The 19,105-nt window shown below is 55.9% G+C and overlaps 7 protein-coding genes across 7 annotated transcripts in view; 2 read left to right on the forward strand and 5 right to left on the reverse strand.

Moving 5' to 3' along the window:
* VDBG_04147 (conserved hypothetical protein) overlaps nt 1–124 on the reverse strand; it is a gene marked incomplete at both ends in the record, with an annotated part of 1,986 nt that extends 1,862 nt beyond the window's left edge. Inside the window, one exon of the mRNA XM_003006148.1 lies at nt 4–124. Coding sequence (XP_003006194.1) covers nt 4–124 — 121 coding nt within the window. The remainder of the gene's footprint in view (nt 1–3) is intronic.
* An 874-nt stretch (nt 125–998) lies between these two features.
* VDBG_04148 (multidrug resistance-associated protein) lies at nt 999–5,554 on the reverse strand (the record flags this gene model as incomplete). The annotated part of the gene is made up of 4 exons (XM_003006149.1): nt 999–1,922; nt 1,976–3,275; nt 3,374–5,088; nt 5,165–5,554. 4 exons carry the CDS (start codon nt 5,552–5,554, stop codon nt 999–1,001), a joined length of 4,329 nt encoding a protein of 1,442 aa, XP_003006195.1.
* Nucleotides 5,555–7,573: 2,019 nt separating this feature from the next.
* On the reverse strand, nt 7,574–9,675 carry VDBG_04149 (INO80 chromatin remodeling complex Ies1; the record flags this gene model as incomplete). The annotated part of the gene is made up of 4 exons (XM_003006150.1): nt 7,574–8,122; nt 8,179–8,264; nt 8,395–9,102; nt 9,162–9,675. The coding sequence occupies 4 exons, from the start codon at nt 9,673–9,675 to the stop codon at nt 7,574–7,576; spliced, it is 1,857 nt and encodes a 618-aa protein (XP_003006196.1).
* A 1,121-nt stretch (nt 9,676–10,796) lies between these two features.
* VDBG_04150 (hypothetical protein) lies at nt 10,797–10,964 on the forward strand (the record flags this gene model as incomplete). The annotated part of the gene is made up of 1 exon (XM_003006151.1): nt 10,797–10,964. The coding sequence occupies one exon, from the start codon at nt 10,830–10,832 to the stop codon at nt 10,962–10,964; it is 135 nt and encodes a 44-aa protein (XP_003006197.1).
* A 295-nt stretch (nt 10,965–11,259) lies between these two features.
* On the reverse strand, nt 11,260–13,417 carry VDBG_04151 (ATP-dependent RNA helicase ded1; the record flags this gene model as incomplete). The annotated part of the gene is made up of 3 exons (XM_003006152.1): nt 11,260–12,275; nt 12,346–13,172; nt 13,230–13,417. The coding sequence occupies 3 exons, from the start codon at nt 13,415–13,417 to the stop codon at nt 11,260–11,262; spliced, it is 2,031 nt and encodes a 676-aa protein (XP_003006198.1).
* Nucleotides 13,418–15,529: 2,112 nt separating this feature from the next.
* VDBG_04152 (proteasome component C11) lies at nt 15,530–16,328 on the reverse strand (the record flags this gene model as incomplete). The annotated part of the gene is made up of 3 exons (XM_003006153.1): nt 15,530–15,856; nt 15,913–16,162; nt 16,232–16,328. 3 exons carry the CDS (start codon nt 16,326–16,328, stop codon nt 15,655–15,657), a joined length of 549 nt encoding a protein of 182 aa, XP_003006199.1.
* A 532-nt stretch (nt 16,329–16,860) lies between these two features.
* On the forward strand, nt 16,861–18,450 carry VDBG_04153 (rRNA processing protein RRP9; the record flags this gene model as incomplete). Its single annotated transcript, XM_003006154.1, has 1 exon — nt 16,861–18,450. The coding sequence occupies one exon, from the start codon at nt 16,861–16,863 to the stop codon at nt 18,448–18,450; it is 1,590 nt and encodes a 529-aa protein (XP_003006200.1).
* Nucleotides 18,451–19,105: the final 655 nt, after the last annotated feature.

Below are 19,105 nucleotides of genomic sequence, written 5' to 3' on the forward strand. Positions count from 1 at the left end.
TACCTAGAAGACCTTCTCGACGAAAACCCGCGGGCCTTCCCTCCGAGTACATGCCGCCGACGAATCCCCAGTGCCAGCGCTCTCCGGGGCCACGCTTCTGAGGCGTGTTTTTGAAATGGTGCATTGTTTTCTTCAGATGGCCACCACGTTGTCATAGATTCACCTGGTCGCCCGCGGCCTCTTGTAGGGTTTGGTGTATAGGTTATTATTGTCGGGACGGCATTCGGAGCGGCGTCACGGGACCAGGCCTGGTACATCTTTATTTATTTTTCTTCCGCCACTAATAGAAACCACTTGATATCCTTTCTCTCTCTCTCTCTCTCTCTCTCTCTCTCTCTCTCCCTCCCTCCCTAGCCTCTGTTTTGCATGTGCGCTATGTGAAGGGCATTGGTAGCCGTCGCATCGTCAATCAACCTCATCGGACATGTGGACGTGCAACATTTTCCAGCCCTCGTCGAACCTCGTGAACTCTGCTTCGCTCTGCTCACCGCTTGAGCTTGTGACACGCCGCGGAAGGTGCCTGCATGTCTGGCTCACAATGGAGTCCATGTCGCACGCGATCCGAGACATGACGCACCACCACCAGTCCAGGCTACTGCCGGATCTCCGTCCAACGTCGCACCACGCTTCCTGACAGACCCCGCCGCGGCTGCTTAGGCCCTGTCCCCTCAGCGGACGCGAGCAGCAGTCCATTATTTCTTGACCTGTTGGTGATATCGCAGAGTCATATCGCGGGCATCACATTTATCGTGAAGGTTAAGAAGCCGTTAGGTCCCATGTCAAGATACCTTTCGTATTTCATTGTCTTTTTCCTTCCTATTTTCCAAATTACCAAACGCCAAACCACTGAGACATGACGCAGCCAAATGCAAGGGCTCCTCCGAACACCTTTTGAGATCAATAATGTATGCAGAATGTGGGTGGCCGGTGCTCCAGAATCTGACCGCCAACTCCTCGTATATGTTGAGTCGCTTGTCTCCCGACTAGACAGGCAATGTTCAGAAATTTTCTTCCTTCTTCCCAGCCTCGAGCGACTCAACGCCCGCCTCATGAGCCGTGCCCATCTCGGCGCTGGCGCTTTTAATGTCCTCGACGCGTATGCCGCTTCGGTCACACATGCCTCTGAATATTCCATCCCGCTGCCAAAGCTCGAGCGGCGTGCCAAGCTCTGCGATGCGTCCGGCGTCCATGACGCAGATACGGTCGTAGCCAATGATAGTGCGCAGCCGGTGAGCAATGCTGAGGAGCGTGCGCCCACGGAAGCCCGTTGCGATAGTGTGGGTGGATCTTGTCGTCCGTCTCCATATCGACAGAGCTTGTAGCCTCGTCACAGACAATAATACGGGGCGCCGCGAACAAGAGCGCGTGCTAATGCCATAAGCTGCCGCTGGCCGAGGGAGAAGTTGAGGCCATCCCTCCTCGACAACCATGTCAAGGTGCACACGCGGGGAGTCCTTGGTCCGCGGCTCATCGGGACGGGCATCGGCCGGTACAAGATCAGCCTGTCGCAAAAGCTGACCACAGCTCCAAATCCGTATGCTCATGAAAAGGGGTCGAGGTTTGAGCGCACGGTGCCGCGGAAACAGGGTTGGGTCCTGCGGGATGATGGCGAGGCGGGATCGCAGATCATGGAGTCCGATGGTGGAGATATCGATGCCATCGATAGTGATGTGGCCGCCTGACAGCTCCACGAGCCGGAACAGGGTCGACATGATGGAACTCTTGCCTGCTCCCGTCCTCCCCACTATGCCCACTCGCTCACCACCCGTAACATGCATCGACAGACCTGATAAAACGAGCGGTAGCTGGGCGCGATAGCGCATCTCAACGTTGTCAAAGATGATCTCTCCCTTCTCTGGCCACGTTGGCCGCACCTCGATCGTGTGTAGAGGCGCCTCTTCTTCCAACTGAGTCCCATAGTACTGCAGCCGCTCTACAGCATTCATCCATTCTCCACCTCAGCAAGCTGACGTACAGTGAACTGAATCATCTGAACGATGCCCAAGATGTAGCTCAATACTAGACCGCCGATGCTTGGAGAGACGCTGAATCGCGAGGTAACGACAAGGATACCTACAGTCAAGACAAGCAGATTACCGATCGCATCAAGCCGCACTGACAGCCACCGTTGGTTTGAGAAGGTAAGGTAGTACGCGGTATTCATCTCGTCGATAGAATTGCGAAGATCCTCGATGAAGTGCTGCTTCAGGCCGTACGCCCGAATACTAGCCACGCCACTAAGCCCTTCGCTGAATTTGGCGAAAACAGTCGACCGCAGGACCGACTCGAAACGCTTGACCTCTCGAGCTGATGCGCGGTAGTAAGCTGCGGCAAAGATAAACATGAAGAATAAGGGTACCAGTGCGATGGCAAACCAGGGGAAGAAGGCGATGATGAGTGCAAAAACGGATATGATCATGCCGAGTGTGAGAAAGTACATTCTCATGGCATCCGTCAGCGTGTTGTCCATGACATCCACATCCCTCGAGAAGCGATTGGTGATTCGTCCCAGGGGTGTCGTGTCGAAAAAGGACATAGGTGCTCGTAGTGCTCTCGTGACAGCCTGGCGAAGCATGACTCGACTGGATGCGGTGCCGAAGATGGAAAGACAGATTGAAAAGCCAAACATGAGCAATGCTTGAAGAACGCCGAGCGCAGCATAGATGCCAATGTAGGCGCCTGTCGTCATGCCATACTTGTCGCTGGTCCAGTAAGATAGCCACAGACCAGTCATGAGGTTGGCTCCTAATGAGAGGGCCAACAGAAACAAGACCAGGGGGGCGTTGAAGATCGAGCCTGATGCGCGAATGTATGCGTTATAAACCGACCAAGGCACACTGGATACAGCCTTTTCTTCTTGCTGCATCAACGCAGCACTTTTCTTTTTCTTGCCGCTGCTCGCGGCTACTGGCTCATTTGTCTGAGGAGTGGCCTCGCTGGTCTGTTCGACTGCGGTCGTTTCCATCAGTTGCCGGAAGCTCTCGTAATTCTTCATCAAATTGTCGAAAGTGTCCACAGCCATGATTTTGCCACCCTCCATCCAAATAATTCGATCGACTCGGTTGAGTACCCAAAGTTGATGCGTGGCAAGAATACGGCACTTGTCCTTCAATAATCCAAGAATGGCGCTGTCGAAGATGTGGCGTCCAACATGAGCGTCAACAGCACTGAGGGGGTCGTCCATGAGAACAATGTCTGAGTCGTAGTATATTGCCCTGGCGATGTTTAGGCGCTGCTTCTGCCCGCAGAGATAGTGATGCCTCGCTCGCCGATTTCTGTCTTGTCACCGTTGGGCAGCATTTCGAGGTCTGGGCGAAGAGCGCACCTGATGAATGGTCAGCCTTGCACAAGGTATGAGTATGAGAAGACTTACGCATCGATGACCTCGTTATACCACTCCCTGTTCATGTCTTTTCCGAAAAGAATATTATCCCTGACAGTCGCATTCTGAATCCACGCGTACTGAGGGCAAAAAGCTCTCGACGCGCCCAAGACGACCTCACCTGACGTTTTCCTCATGTCGCCTGCCAATGCAGCGAGAAGAGAGCTTTTACCACTGCCCACAGTCCCAATGACCGCAACCAGCTCATTGCGGTGGATCTGAAAGTCCATGCCTTGCAGCTTGAATGGCTCTCGCTCTTCTTCGATAAGAGTGCTGCCACCTGAACTGTCGCCAGCAGACGGTGGCCGCTGTCCAGATTTCTCAGTCTCGCTCATCGTTTTGGTGTCGTTGGCACCTTTCGTGGCATCGGCAACCTTGTCGGCGTCTTGAGTAGGCGTCCTCTCCCAGGTAAAATCAGCGGCATGCATCTCTAGAGCATGCTTGCCGTCAGGCTTCCGCACAACATCCTCCTCTTGTTCTTCCGCGAGCAGAAATTCTTGAATACGCTTGACGGATGACCATGCATCGACGACTTGCCCAAGAACTAGAGGTAGCAGGTTCAGGGGCATTCTCAGTCCATTGAAGAGCGCCAAAGAGGAGAAAACCTCGGCAGGGTTCATGTTATTGTTCGTGAGAGAGTATGTGATAAACGCCAACATGGAAGCGAAGATGGGCAATGACATGCTGACGGCGTTGATTGCGTTTCGGATCGCCAGGAGGATCTGGATGCTGTAGATCTCGCGCTTGCGAATCTCCTTGAGACGATCGAGGAACGCGGTCTCCCAGCCAAAGTACTTGACAAACCGAACCGAGGACAGCACTTCCTGAGTCAGACTGACTCGCTGATCGGTAATTTTGTTGATGGCCTTGCGCCTTCTGAAGAGGCTTCTGATGGCTCTGGTGAGGAGAGGAATGCCGATGACCAGAAGTGCGAAGCCAGCCAATGCGCTGTAACTCAGATTTACGACCAGGAGAGCCAAGGTGATGAGAATGGATATGGGGGCTGTCCATATCATGTGGAAGAGGGCTGAGGCTTGGTCGATGCGGTACGTGTCAACGCTCATCAGGTTGACGATGCGGCCATTGCCCCAGCCGGTGCCATCGCCCGATACCCCCGGCCCTTTGGCAGGTTCCGTTGCATTTTTGGTCTTCTTCTGCTTCTTTGCCTTCTGCTTCACTTGGTCGCCATGTCCCTTGCCAGCTTTAGCGCCGGGACTGTCAGCGACCAGCAGTCCGCCAGCTTTAGCTCTGCCAGATATAGACATGGACTTCTCGAAGATGACACTGATGAGTACGGCTCGCGCCTGGCCTCCGACGATCATGCCGCGATAAATGAAGTGATTCGTGCCCAAACTCTGGAAAACCTGCATGAAAGTTACGCCAAGGACGAGGCCGATGCCGTGGCCGATCGGAGGAGGTGGCGAGTCGTTGCGTGTGGCATCCCAGGCATCGTTGGCGAACTGGATGAGGAAACGCAGCGTAAAGGGAGATAAGACCTGGAAGACTGTTGACATGACTTGAAGCATGCCACCGAGCCAGAACTCGAAGAAAAAGGTTTCATGCATGGCCCATAGCAGAGGATACTTCTCCCCTTTTTTGACGCGCTTCTCAAACGAGGCCTGGAGCTTCAACGACAATTTCTCGGCTGTGCGATCCGGGTTGACGTGCCATAGATCATTGTGCTCCAATTGCCGCTTGTAGCCAACCTGTGTTACTATGTTTTAGCACAGCATTCAAGCGGGGAGTCGCGTAGAGGGGTGAGTTTGGGCAAGAATGGCTTACGTTCATTAGCGGTCCCATCCAGTGGAATATCAACAAACTAAAGAAACCAGCGTGATACTCTCTAGATTCGCCGCGTTCTTCGGGCACTGGCGGTATAGAGCCCCACCGCAAGGGATTTGGCGTTTTGTACCACGGCTTCTTTTCAGGAGGTGGTGGTCTTGAAGCAGTGGTGGTCGCACTGACATCAGTGGCATGGCTCGCTGATCGCTGGAGCTTGACCCTTTTGACCGTCTCATCTTCGTCACTCAAGCTCTTCCTCTCCTCGATCCTCTCGTCATGCTCTGGGCTGGGGACGGCCGGGCCTCCAACGGCCTCTGTGGCATCGTTGGGTTGAATGGAGGCAGCTAGCTGATCGGGAGCCCTGACTTCCTTGTCGGCAGGTTCTGGCATTGTCTGCTGGAAGGATGGCTGGGTATGCTGCCAGTTGGTAGAATGCGTATTATCTGGAGTCTGATTTTGAGTTGTCTTGTTTATGTTTGCAATACGGCAGTAGCTCGGCTTCTAGTCAAAAAGTGTCCGGCTCGCCGTGCCAAGGCGAGTTGAGGTAGATTCAGGCTGCGGTGTGGCGCCTGTGAGTCGCCTTGCCACGAGGGAGCGGTGGCACGACAAAGTTCTAAGCAAACCAAAACATACGACAGGGCTCACAATGTCTGGACCGTCGCTTTGGGTCGGAATATGAGATACAGAACCGGCAGGGTGTAATCCTGGAGAGAGAGAGAGAGTGTGTGTGTGTGTGTGTGAATGGCCTGATCCTCTAACTGGAACCTTCAGGTCGTTGAATTGCAGTGCTCGTGTATGGATGTCATCAAGAGACAAGTAAGGCAAACAGGCCAGGCCTTCCACTATGTACCCATATTGGATCCTTGCCAGGCCCAATGACCTGACCTGCAACGAATCCGTGTGCCTAGCCGACCCTCTTGGGGCTGCTCTTTCCCCGGAAAGAACGTGCCGCATCGGTGCCGTGTGGGTGCTGAAGCCGTGGGAAAGCACCTAGTAGTGGTAGTGGCAGGGGCGACTGCCCGTCGTATTACTACGCGGCGCACCTCGCACTTGCAAGTGGAGCAAGTCCGAACATGCGAATTGATAATCAAGCGTTACACAGCACACGCTAACGTCTGCCCCCCACCCCACCTGTCGGTCTCGTTGACCTCCGACCCGGCTTGCCTTGTCTCTCTTCATTACATCCGTAAACTCCATGGTCTTCACGCGGCGTTTTGTCGTCACTACTGCAGCCTGGAGCGTAGCGGCCCTTCCCAACTGGTGGTTGCTCTAGTTCGTCCTTGATTTTGTAGTCCGTAAGAGGGACGGGGACCGAATGTTATTCAAAGGAACGATCGATGCTACAGAAAGCCAGAGAGTTCAAGTTTGAAAATGACCCCGCCCCAGTCACACCTCGATAAGGCAGGCAACAGGTCTTGAATCATTCGCCCGCCCATCGACTGCAAAGGTCGAGTGCCCCGTGACCCCTGCCGATTCGCTTCAGAATAATTACCCGTGCTAGGCCCTAGGTCCAGCGGCCGAGACAATCACCTCCACGCATCTTAGCACATACCGTGCTGTATCCAATTTGACATAAGTCCAGATTCCTGTCAAAAGCCTCCGTTCAATCCATCCCATGTGATCAAGCCGTGTTGTTGCCATGCCTTGGGAAGTCGGGCAGAGCGGGCAACTTTGGACTCGTTTCATGCGCCCAGCTCAACGTCGAGCTTTTGCTGTGTAACTGTCGCCTTTGTCACTGACTCAATGCTACACCAGAGTATCACAAACGCTGTCACCCGAGCTGCGACGCTGAAGCTTATATTGATTACCATTGTGCGGGGGAGACTTGATGCTGAACATTTCTGACAACAGAACAGGGATGTTCCGCTTGGACGCGTGAGAAATAGTGTCAAAAGCATAGTTTACGTCCGCACGCGAAGACGTCCACAATGGCCTTGCCAGAACGTCTGCGCCAGTTAGCTGAAGCACCTCATCTTTGTCCTCAAAGAGACCGGGTAGACTCGCCCACCAGGGATTGACGCGCCACGACTATGCTTCCATGGCTAAGCAGGGGATGTTGCCGCTTCCTACGACTGTCTGTGGGTGCCACTCATTCGTTCCTACATCAGCTGCACTACACGTTCAGCGTGGTTTCGAAGAATATTTCACACGGGGAAAGGGGGAGGTTGGTTTCGCGTCACAAGTAGGCGAGTTCGATAGACTAGAACATCTACTTATAGCAACTCATTATTGGGCTACCATGATGGAAGAAACCGCATGTGCAAAGTGACGCCTCAAGGTAGAGCTGCTTTTACGTCTTATTTTGAATGAAGCAACTCAATGTCCCGCAACCCTCAAGCCTCCTTGTTCGTGCATTCATATAGTACAGGTAGTGCGGTACGCAAAGCTTCATATGCCTCGACCCCCGACCTAGTCCGAGTCAGACGAATCGTCCTCATCACCGGGCGCCATGCCCAGCAGAGACCTTTCCATGTCGTCGAGCTCCTCCTCCTCCCCGCCGCTATTGGCCCCGACAGCTGTCCTGTCTGCGTCTTCCATGTCGTCCACCTCGTCACCGTCGTCAGCCATTGTCACGTCACCGTTAGTGTGTCCGTTGACGCGCTCGTCGCTGTGGCCCTCGTCCCCTGCCAGCAGCGTCTCGTCGCCGACTTCACCAATGTCGCCGTTTTCCTCTGGCTCGGCTACACCGTTCACAAGGCTGCGCTTCTTGACGGGTGCGATCACGCCTCGGCCGGTTCCCTTGTACTGCGCCCACCGCGCCAGACGACGATTGACCCGCCGGTATGCTGCGGCTATCGCTGCCGACTCTTCCCCAAAGTCGTCATCTTCAGACTTGAGCGGCGTGAGTCCCGCCATGCCGCGATGGCGGTATTGGCCAGCATCTCGCAGCGGGCCACCAGCAGACAACTCGCGCCGTACTTCGTCTTCGACATCGCTGTCTTCAAGTGGATCCTCCATCTGCTTGATCCGTCGCATGGCCGCAAAAGATGCCCTCCCCCTTTTACGAAGCTTACGAGCCTGCGGTGCTCTTTACGCAACCCCTGGTCCAGGATATGCTCCACACGCTGACTGCGGTTGCGTTCTACCGCTAGCTGGTGAGCTGTTGGTGGTCCTTGGCTTTCTAGCGATGATGCCCTCCCCCCAGGCCGCCGGGCGACGAGGCCTCGAAGGCCTGGTACTTGAGCGACGCGCCTCCCCGGCGACCCTGAGCTCTTAGCCCCCTAAATGACCCAGCAGTTTCGGCGGCGGAGTCGACCGGATGCTATCCATGTCCGATTCATTGCGGGAAGGTCGGATCCTGGGCAATATCGCCGGGCCCTCCTCCACAGGCGCGCGATTGCCACCCCGTCCTCCACGCTTGCTCTGGCTGTCAAGAAACTGCTGATCGGCTTCGAGAATCTTAGCACGCGTTTTCTGCCTCTCGTGACCAAACTCCATTTCCTTGGGCGTGTCAATGTTCTCACGAGCCTCCTCCTCGGGCGTCATCTCTTCGAGGCGTGGCACGCCCTGATTTGCAACATCCACGCCGTAGTCCACGCCGCGACCAAAAGGGTTCTCGTCGCAGCCTTCCTCAGTAAAGTCAGACTCTAGGTAGAACCACATGATCCACAGAAAGGCCTTGGCCCGAGACTTGCTCGTGTAATTTGTCTTCATGACAAGATCGTGGAACTCTTGCCCTGGAGGAAAATGCAGCTCTGCTACCTTAAGAGCAGCGTTGCATATTACGAATAAGAGGTTGACCGGGTTGGTGCGCGGACAGTCGCGGGCTTTGATCTTGTTGAGACTCCCAGGCTCCTGTCGGTCCTCGGCTCCGCCCTTCAGGATGGACTTCAAACGAGGCGCATCCTGGAGCTGTTTGTATGCATGGGGGTCTTGGTGTGCCTGCAGCGAAGGAATGGCATGGTAGGTACGGAGTTGGGCTCGCATCTCGGGGAAGACTGTGATTCATTGTGTCAATTGGTTGCATGGCAGTGTGGTGTGGACTTGGGTGCCTTACAGTTTAGTGTTGTGTTCATCCGCCCGATGTTCACGAGCAGGCACACCATTGCCATGCCCTTTGCGGCATCTCGATCGCTCAGCAGTTTGTCGCGTAAGACTTTGCTCGTCTTGCTGCTCCTTGACATGGTGTCTATGTAGAGGTCGGCAAAGTTCTGTTTGTCGCGTCCAGGTTCGTACGAGTTGGTAAAGGCAGGTGTCATGTCATCAAAGACAGCCTTGAGGAAATCGTGTTGTATGTCTTTTCGCCACAGTGGCTCACCGTCCTCTTTCTTGAGATGTCTGATCTTGCCAATTGTACCACCATCTTTGTCCTTGCCCTGCGACTTGCCCTTGCCGCGTCCCGTCTTCTCTGCCGGCTCGGGCGTCATGTCGATCATTCGAGTGTCTTCATCCTCCGTCATGGCCTGCGACAAGAATGATTTGCCCTCATCTCGATGTATAGGTGAACTGGGTGCTTCTATGTCGGAGGCAGGGCCAGCAACTGCTGAGCTAGTAGGTGATCGGGACGCCATTTTCTAAGGCGACAAGCTCTATGGCTGCCCTTACAGCGGGCTCGTGACTTGAATCGATGGAAGATCGCGTTGGCGAAATGCTTTGGATTGATGGGGGTTCGCGACTGTCGATACGTGAAAGATTCCAGTGAGGTGATGATCGAGTCGCGCAGGGATACGGATCAACGGGACATCGAATAGATGACGTTCACCAATAACCTCTATCCTGGGAGTCCGTGTTGAAGTATATGGTGGGAGACGGAATTCGAAAGGAAAGCAGATGGCACAAGCGGGCGACTGGCGGAGGAATATGGGACCTGGATGAGGGTAGCCGCAAAGTATTTTTGTAGGTCGTAACTGACTACTACGGAACCTTGCGGCCCTGAATTGCGCCCATCGCAAGGGCCACGCCTCGTCGGATCACCTCACCGGCTCACCGAGGACACGAGCCTTTGAGCTTTGCTCCAATAGACGCGTGTCACCAAGGACCCACTTACTGGACGTGCAGCTACTGAAAATCGAGTCTGGAAGGAGAGAGCCGGATTGGGAGTACCGTGACTAAGCATTCTGTGGTATCGTTGCTTACGTCAGCTTGGATCGTCTTCTCCCAGAACGAGGACTGGTCACCCAAGACAGACATAACATCACGATGGGGTCATCATAGAGTATTCAGCAAGTGTTTTTATTGGGGTCTTCTCAGTTCATACGAGCTGTCCATCTCCGGAATCCATGGTCCGGTCGAGGTCGCGCCCTCGGATTCCGCCCCGAGGTTACGCAGTGACCGAAGACCTGCAGCCTCTCGACTCCTCGCTATCGCACGCGAGAGTCGGAAGGCAAATGCTCGTTCCAAATGAGCCGCTGGTTTCTGAAGAACAAGAACTTTTGGTATCCCTTCCGCGAAAGCCCCATCCTCGAATGGGAAGGCCATCGTCAGTGCTCTCGAAAAACGCTCTGTCAACTATTCCATAGTTGCCAGCCCGTTCCTGGTGCCGTTGCCGCCCTCTGAAGGCAACACCGTGCCTCATGAGATATTATAGACCAGAGAACCGAAAACTGAGAACCGAGAAAATCCACTTTTGTCTATGATGCACGGCAAGATGCATGAGCCCTCTATCCTCCGTCGAAAGGCGAGAAATGCCTGTCGGGAAAACTGGGTAGAGAGAGCAGACACATGCATGATCTCCGTGGCCGTCAAATCACCTTCCATGGTGATGATCATGAAGGCCGTAGATCAGGACGCGCTAGCCCTGCGCGCCTCGCGTATGCTGTGTGCTCTGCCTCTCCTGAAGGTTTCCCCCTGCGGTCTATAGGGTATCATCGGTTGGGGGACCAGCGAAAACAAACGCTCTATCGATGGATGTCGTTCATGTCCTGACGCCCTGTTCAGCTCCTCATTGCAATGAGAGGCTACCGTCTCGCGGATTTGGGTCATGCTGCCGTGCTGAAATGCAAAGTCGAGTCGAAATGCGTAAAAAAGGAAAAGAAAAGGGAAAAGAAGAATAGAGACAAAGTTGCGGCAGAAAGCAGGCAACTTAAAAGCGTCCAGCGGACTTCGGAGGCAAAACAGTACCTCAACCGCCGGGAGACCAGATGGTTTGGTTGTATTTACCACCAAGACTGGCCGCCAGCGCCGCTGCCGGGGTTGCCATAGCTGCCGCCGCCGCCGCCACCGCCGCCGTAGCCACCGCCGTAGCCACCGCCAGCACCGCCGTAGCTGGGGTTAGGAGGAGGACCTCCGAAGCCGCCGCCACCGCCGCCACTGTAGCCGCTGCTGGGAGGGCCACCGAAGCCGCCGCCGCCGCCGCTGCTGAAGCCGCCACCGCCGAACTTACGGAAATCGCGGTTGGCACCCTGACCACGGCCACGACCACCGCCGGACCTACCACGGCCGCCTCCGCCGTAGGAAGACTCACGGGCGATAGTCTCAAGGAATTGAGGAACCTCCTGGTTAGCTTCCTTGAGTAGCTCAAGTAGCTCGCGAACGACACCACGGTTGCCGCGGTTGAAGAACGCTGTGGAGTGACCAGTGTTGCCGGCACGACCAGTACGACCGATGCGGTGGACGTAATCGTCAATGTCGGTGGGCAGATCGTAGTTGACAACGTGGGTGACGTTGGGAATATCGAGACCACGAGCGGCAACGGCGGTGGCAACCAGAATGGGGCAGCGGCCGTTGCGGAAGAACTCGAGGGCGCGCTCACGCTCGCGCTGAGTACGATCTCCGTGAATGGAAGTGGCAGGGAAGCTCTGGTTGATGAGGAAGTCCGAGAGCGAATCAGCCATGCGCTTGGTTTCGACGAAAATCAGCGTGAGACCTGCGCCATGGGTGTGGAGAATGTCGAGAAGAACAGAGCGCTTGTCGACGTCCTCGACGTACTCGACCTTCTGGGTGATGTTCTCCGAAGTGGAGCCAACACGACCAACAGAGAGGAAGACGTAGTCCTTGAGGAAGTCACGGGCCAGCATCTGGATGTCGCGAGGGAAGGTGGCGGAGAACATGAGAGTCTGGCGGTTCTGAACGCCGGGCATGTCCTCTCCCTCAACGATACGGCGAATCTGAGGCTCGAAACCCATGTCAAGCATGCGATCAGCCTCATCGAGCACAAGATACTTTAATGTTTCTGCAGGGAGATGCGACCGCGCTCAATCAGATCGACAAGACGACCAGGGGTGGCACCAGGAGATCACAACCGCGCTCAATCTGGCGGAGCTGAGAACCAATGTCGGCAACACCGTAGACAACGCAAGGGCGAACCCACGAACGGTAGGCGAACTTGCGGGACTCGTCGTAGATCTGCGAGACAAGCTCACGGGTGGGGGCGAGGATCAGCGAGGTGGGGTAGGCCTTGCGCTGACGACCAAAGCTGCCACCGGCGGCGTTGGCGGGAACGGGCGAAGGACCGTTGATAAAGGCCTGAGAAAGAATGGGGAAGAGGAAACCACCAGTCTTGCCGGAACCAGTCTGGGCGCAAGCCATCAAGTCACGGCCACCCATGACAATGGGGATAGAGTACTTCTGAACGGGGGTGGGAACCTTGTAGTGGGCAAGGCCAATGTTGCTGATGAGGTGGTCATCGAGAGGAGGGTTCGTGAAGGTGAGGACAGGCTCGGGAACGTCGTGACCGGAAGCCTCGACGGGAATGTCGTCGTACTTCTCGAAGTTGATACCGGTGTGCTGCTTGGAAGGATCGTCTGGGGTTCCGAAGAGCTCGCGCTCGACACGGGGGTTGGCGGGTCCAGCAATGTGCTTGCCGTCGCGCCACTGGCCATCGCCAGAGCCGCGGGTGTGTGCGGGAGCACCGCCGGCACCGCCAGCATTGCCGCCGTAGCCACCGCCGTAGCCACGATCACCACCGTTCCAGCCGCCACGACCACCACCGCGACCGCCACCGTAGTGAGGAGGAGGACCGCCAGCCGCAGCGGGAGCAGGGGGGCCGCCAGGGCCACCGGGACCGCCCATGGCAGGCCAGTCACCGCCACCGCGACCACCGCCGTAGTTGCTGTTGTTGCCGTTGTTACTAGGTCCTGGTCAGCACTAGAGTTTGGTCATGAGACGGAGAGAATATAATACTAACCCAGCCCAGGCACTGTTGTTGAGGCCGCCGTTGACGTTGGGAGGGCCGCCGGCGACGGGGGCGGCGGCGGCGGCAGGAGGAGCCTGGCCCATCTTGCCTCGCATATGAGGGGGGATGTAAGAGGAGCGACCAGAGGCCTCCTGAGTGGAGCCGATGTTGAGGCCGTTGATGTTGAGCTGATCAGCCATGATGAATAACGTTCGTAGGTTGATGAGGTGTCGTCAAGTTGATGGGTTTGGAAATCGTGCTCGAAAATGGAATCGAGGGTATTCGTAACGTCTCGTGACAAACGATCGGTTCCTGGGAAGGAAATGATTGTTGATGAGAGGCAAAGTTCGGCCGCGTAATGACAGTCGAACCAAAAGACGAACGATGGATGACGAGAGGGAGAAAGAAGACGGCGGATGTCTTCTGATGTCTCTCGAAGTTTGTTTGTGTCGTCTAAGCAGGTGCTCTCGCTCAGGCACTGATTAGGCTAGGACGTCAGTATCTTGTGTTTCCCGAAGAAAAAAGGAAAACAAAAGACAAAGATGACGATGCGGAGGAGATTGTTGCGCGTGTGGAGGATGGAAGGAAACGAGTCCCTTTTTGGTGGTTGAAGGAGAGGAGGATTGTGGGAGAGAGGTGATTTGTGGGAGGAAGGTAGAAAAGAGAAGATCATTACTGTAGGGAGGCAACAGGAAAAAAAATCGGTTGAGGACTGTCGGAAGGTGCCTAACCAAACCCCTGCGACCCGCAAAAGTTTAGGGGCGCTGCGACGCCCTGACTTAGCTGGCTGTTGGCTGCTGACTGCGAGTGGGTGGCAGTTGTGCTTTTCGTTGTCCACCCCCCACCCCCCTTCTTCTGCCAGTGGGAGGTCCTGGGGCAATGGGGCTCGCGTAGTTACCTAGTTCCTGCCCTGTGGGTGTGTAGTGGCCCTGCGGCGGCCTGCGCGGTGAGAGCGAATGAGCACGGGCCCCGGAACACGGAATGCCTGCTCTGTGAGTGGCCAGCACACCCCAGCACCTGTACCACTTTGGCCACCCAAATGCATGTGCTTTGCCATTTCGAGGGAAAACTGGGCCAGCCCCCCCCCCTACGTCGACGTGTCGCTACGACTCAGTCCACTGTCGACCGATGACATAACGCTCTTCAGCAGGCCGGCGGCAGTGGCACGACATGCACCAGCTAGAAGGACGGGAAGAGCGTCTTTGGAAGGGAACCGCAGAAGAACAACACTAGCAAGAGGCAAAATCCTGAACAACTCGTTGTCCTTCGGCAGTAACTTACAACCTCACGTTCCTGTCGGAGAAATTGCGAGCTGCTGTTGCAGAAGTCTGCTACTGCGGTCATCATGTGATTCCGGTACGAAAAGATAGGACAGCGTCGTTGTAGGGGTTGGTTGCTAGGTTCCAGGTCTGCGGGTCTTGTGACGATGCCCAGTGACACCAAATATACGTGGTTGCATAGCAGCCACATGAGATGGGGTGGTGTGGGAAGGATGAGCGGTACCTTCGTGGGATACACACTCGGACAGCACTGCCATCTCACTGCGAAAGTACTACTGATCTGCAGGAACCTCGACCCTTGCTCTTGCTCGTCTCCGGTCACTCCTGGGAGACCCTGTGAAAGAGCATCCGCTTGATTTAGACGTTTAGTTCGGTTTGAAGGTGATCCCGCTATGCTCTGAACGACCTACTTCGCCCAAGGTGACTGCGATTGCAGATTCAGCATCAGATGTCTGGCGCTTTCCTGACGAAGGTCTACGAGCCCAAAGTATAGGGGTCTCCCAAATTATTGGGCCAAATTGCAGGCCAACATGACTGTGGTGCTTGACTTTGAGCCGCACTTCAAGACATGTGGGTGCGACTGGCTGTACAGGGTCTTGAGATCATTGGATCGGGCACGGCTCGATTCACCGTAACTTGCAATGTACGCACTGGTCGATACACCTTAAGTCTAAGCCGTAACGCCGAGGAAAAGCAAGCAAAGCAAGAGCTCTCTACCATGCGACGCCGAGCCCCTTGTCACGATGCGTTCGCTTTCGTCGTAAAGCGTCTCGGAAGCACGGACACCTGTTCCTCAACTCGACCATAACGGGCAGGCCGGTCTACGACGACCATGTCTTGATGCGGCGGAAGCTGCCTCATCGAGGAAGAAAAGCACGAGACTGCGCAAGCTTGCTTCAGAAAGCTATGACTTTGCGTGTTGACGGGTATGGTGCACTGGTTGTAGATGAAAAGGACAACAAAGCAAGGTTGACAGAAGTGTCGGCGAAGGCAGCTGTCACAGCATTATCACTGCAGAAAGACAGACATGGGTTCTTAGCATGCCGTAGCCTCGAAAAATCGACGCCTGTATCATTGACCGACCGAGTCTAGTAATACATGCCATCGTTGATGGCCCTTTATCCTCCGCATCCGCGCACCGTGACCGCAGCTGACACTTAGGCGCTCTTGACTACCTTGTCGTCGTCAAACTCAATATCAATCACGCCGTCCTTCGTCACTGCCTTGACGAGCATGCCCTTGAAGTCGATGGGCATTCGTCTCTTCAGCTCGTCCGTGCACATGTTGAGGATCTTGATGCCCTGGCCAAGGGTGATATCGGGGTGGTGGTGTTTGTCGAGGATGGAGAGGCAGTAGTATCTGCACGTGGGTCAGCAAGATGAAAGACGTACGCAGACAATCATGCCCAAGCGTACTGTGCGTAGCCGTGGGCGGCATATGGCACGGGCGCCATCGACGCGAGGTAGTCCATCCAGTAAAGCGCGGGCTTGAGAGTGATGGGGTCGACACCGCCCAGCAGGAGGTTAACATTGTAGGGCTTCCGGGAGCGCAGGCTGGAGGCGAGCTCGCCGCGGACGAAGTGGGAAATGGCGGATGGAGAGAGATCCGTCTCGTTTCGCATCGAGTAGAGCTGGGCGTTTGCTTGAATGTATTCGGCAAATTGTACTGCGCGGGGAGGAACCGTCAGTCAGGGGCACCTGCGAGGGAACCAAAGAGGCATCCGTGGTCACGAACCTGTATCACCAGCCTCTCCTGAGAAGGCCATCAGCGTGTGCTTGTTCAGCTGCCTCGTCTTGTCGTCGGACGCCTTCAGGACGGTTGCGCCTCGCATCGCAGCCTTGGAGGCGGCGATGATAGTGAAGTCCTTGCCCGTAATTCCGAGAAGCACCTCCCTGTGGCGTTGTTAGCACAATTCGAGGTCGTCTCGGTGGGCATGCTCACATTGTGGCTGTCGTTGTCGTGTATGGAAGCTATGTGGTCGTGATGGGCAAATGCGGTTGTTGCTCGTAGGTGCACCACTTCAAGACTCTCCGAAGCACTGGAGGTCCCAGCAGCCAGCCAGCCCCAGTTGAGCTCCCTGACTGACGCGCGCAAAGCTACAGCCTAGCCGCGCCCCCAAGTCATCTTTCTGCCGCCCCCGACCGCCCAGTCAGTCATCCAGCAAGAGCGCTTTTTGGGCGGTAATGGAGCAACGGAAAATGCTGCCCCACTGAGCATCCCCCCCGGGACCCACTCAATGCTGCCTCCGAACTTTTTTTTTCCAGTCCCTCCAAAAAGTTCGTGAGAGCCAGAAGAGACGGCGGGTCGCTTTTGGAAGCCAGAACAGCCCAGCACGCAAAAGTCGCCCAACCGTGCCTCCAACCATGTCGTCGTTCTTCACCATCCCCGGGGCGAACAAGAAGCGGAAGAGGCCCGAAGCTTCGGATGCACCCAAAAAGCGAATTGCAGCATCAAAGGGCCCAGGTCGAGCCGCCCCGCGAGGAGGTGCCAAAGGTGCCGCCTCCAGATCCAAGGTCGCCGCGCCTGCCGGCAAGAAGGCTGCCGCTGCCGACGACGACGACGAGTCGATTTCTGGAAGCGATGACGAGAGCATTGTCAGCGTATCGGACAAAGAGGAGGAAGGTTCCGGGTCAGAGGGAGAGGGCGAGACGGCAGCAGAGCGCCGCTTGAGGCTGGCAGAGAGGTACCTGGACAATGTCCGGCAGGAGGTGGACGAGGTGGGCTTCAACGCCGAAGACATTGACCGAGACCTGATCGCGGAGCGTCTGATCGAGGACGTCGCGGAAGCCAAGGGAAAAGTCTACCGCCAATTGGCATCCGAATTCGCCTTTGACGAGGCGACGCACACCTACTTCAAGAACAACGCAGAGACCTTCACATCCGTCGCTGTCAACGCCCCCTACGCCTATACCACGACCAAGGACATGTACCTGCACAAGTGGAGGATACAGGACCTACCCAAGGACCAGTTCCCCCAGACCCAGACCAAAAAGAAGAAGTCAAAGTCGAAGAAGCCCCCGCCACCGCCCCGGAGGAAACCCCAGCTCGAGCAATGGCTCAAGGGCAATGGAGACCCCACGAACAAGTCCTCCCAACGACACAGCGACCGCATTCTCTGTGTGGCCGTCTCCTCAGACGGAAAGTATCTCGTCACCGGTGGCGAGGACAAGCGTCTCATTGTCTACAACGCCGAGACGCTCAAGCCCATTCGCGTCTTCACCCATCACCGCGATGCCGTCACGGGCCTGGCTTTCCGCCGTGGTACGAACCAGCTCTACAGCTGCTCGCGCGACCGAACCGTCAAGGTCTGGTCCCTGGACGAGCTTGCCTACGTCGAGACTCTCTTCGGCCACCAAGACCAAGTCGTCGACATCGATGCCCTCGCCCAAGAGCGCTGTGTCAGCGTCGGCGCTCGTGATCGCACCGCCCGTCTGTGGAAGGTCGTCGAGGAGTCGCAGCTCGTCTTCCGCGGCGGCGGCAGCGGCGTCGACAAGAAGAGGCCCCTCAAGGATGTTGACCCACGCTCCATCGCACACGAAGGCAGCATGGAACGCGTTGCCATGATCGACGACGAGCTGTTCGTCACTGGCAGCGACAGTGGTGCCCTTTCCCTATGGAGCGTCACCAAGAAGAAGCCCATGCACATGATCCCTATGGCCCACGGCCTGGAGAAGCGCCTGCTGCCCACAGAGGCGTCGGCAGAGAAGGCCCCTGGCGACAATATTGTGCCCCCGCCGCAGCCAAGGTGGATCACGGCGCTCAGGACAATTCCATACACCGACATTGTTCTCAGTGGCAGCTGGGACGGCTATGTTCGCGTGTGGAAGCTCAGCGATGACAAGCGGAAATTGGAGCGTGCGGCGTCCTCAGCGGCGGGAAGGGGCTGCCCGTCTCCGCCGCCGATTCGGACGTCGACATGGACACAGAGCCCGCCCAGCAAGACGGTTTCCTGATTAGGGGCATCATAAACGACATTGCTATCTTTGAGCGCGGGGAGAAGGCGAAGGACGGGCTATGTGTTGTTGTTGCCGCTGGAAAGGAGCACAGGCTGGGTCGTTGGCAGATGACCAAAGGGTCGGCCAAGAATGGAGGCTACGTGTTCGAGGTGCCAAGATCAATACCCCTAAAGCTGGAGGTGAACGGAGCTCATGACAAGGACTCAGAGATGGAGGACGATGAATGAATCAAGTCAGCGGCTGGCGCATATTAGACTGCATATTCGGGTTGTGTATAATATGAGCGAACGATACTTGGTCGGACTACGCCCCTTACTACCTGTTAAGCACCCCCGTCACTCTTTCCAGACACAGGGCGCCTTGGCCTTTGTCAAGACATCTTCAATCACATTTCTCGAGGGATAGCATTATGAAATGATCGTTCGGCATTGTGTTCTCTGAACCACTCACACAGTGTGCTCGGCCGTCTACCTAATCTGTCAGAAGTCAAATCAGCCCCATTTGATCAATACTCTCAACCGCGGGAGCCAAAAGACAACCACAGCAAGTCGCAATGCAAAGTCCAAACGCCTGCCCGTGATTTCATTACACGCGGTATGTAGTCTCTCGTCGTGCCCAGTCACTGTAGTTCGGCCAAAATGGAAATCAATGT

Source organism: Verticillium alfalfae, genomic scaffold, assembly GCF_000150825.1.
Source record: "Verticillium alfalfae VaMs.102 supercont1.4 genomic scaffold, whole genome shotgun sequence".
Classification (NCBI taxonomy): Eukaryota; Fungi; Ascomycota; class Sordariomycetes; order Glomerellales; family Plectosphaerellaceae; genus Verticillium; species Verticillium alfalfae.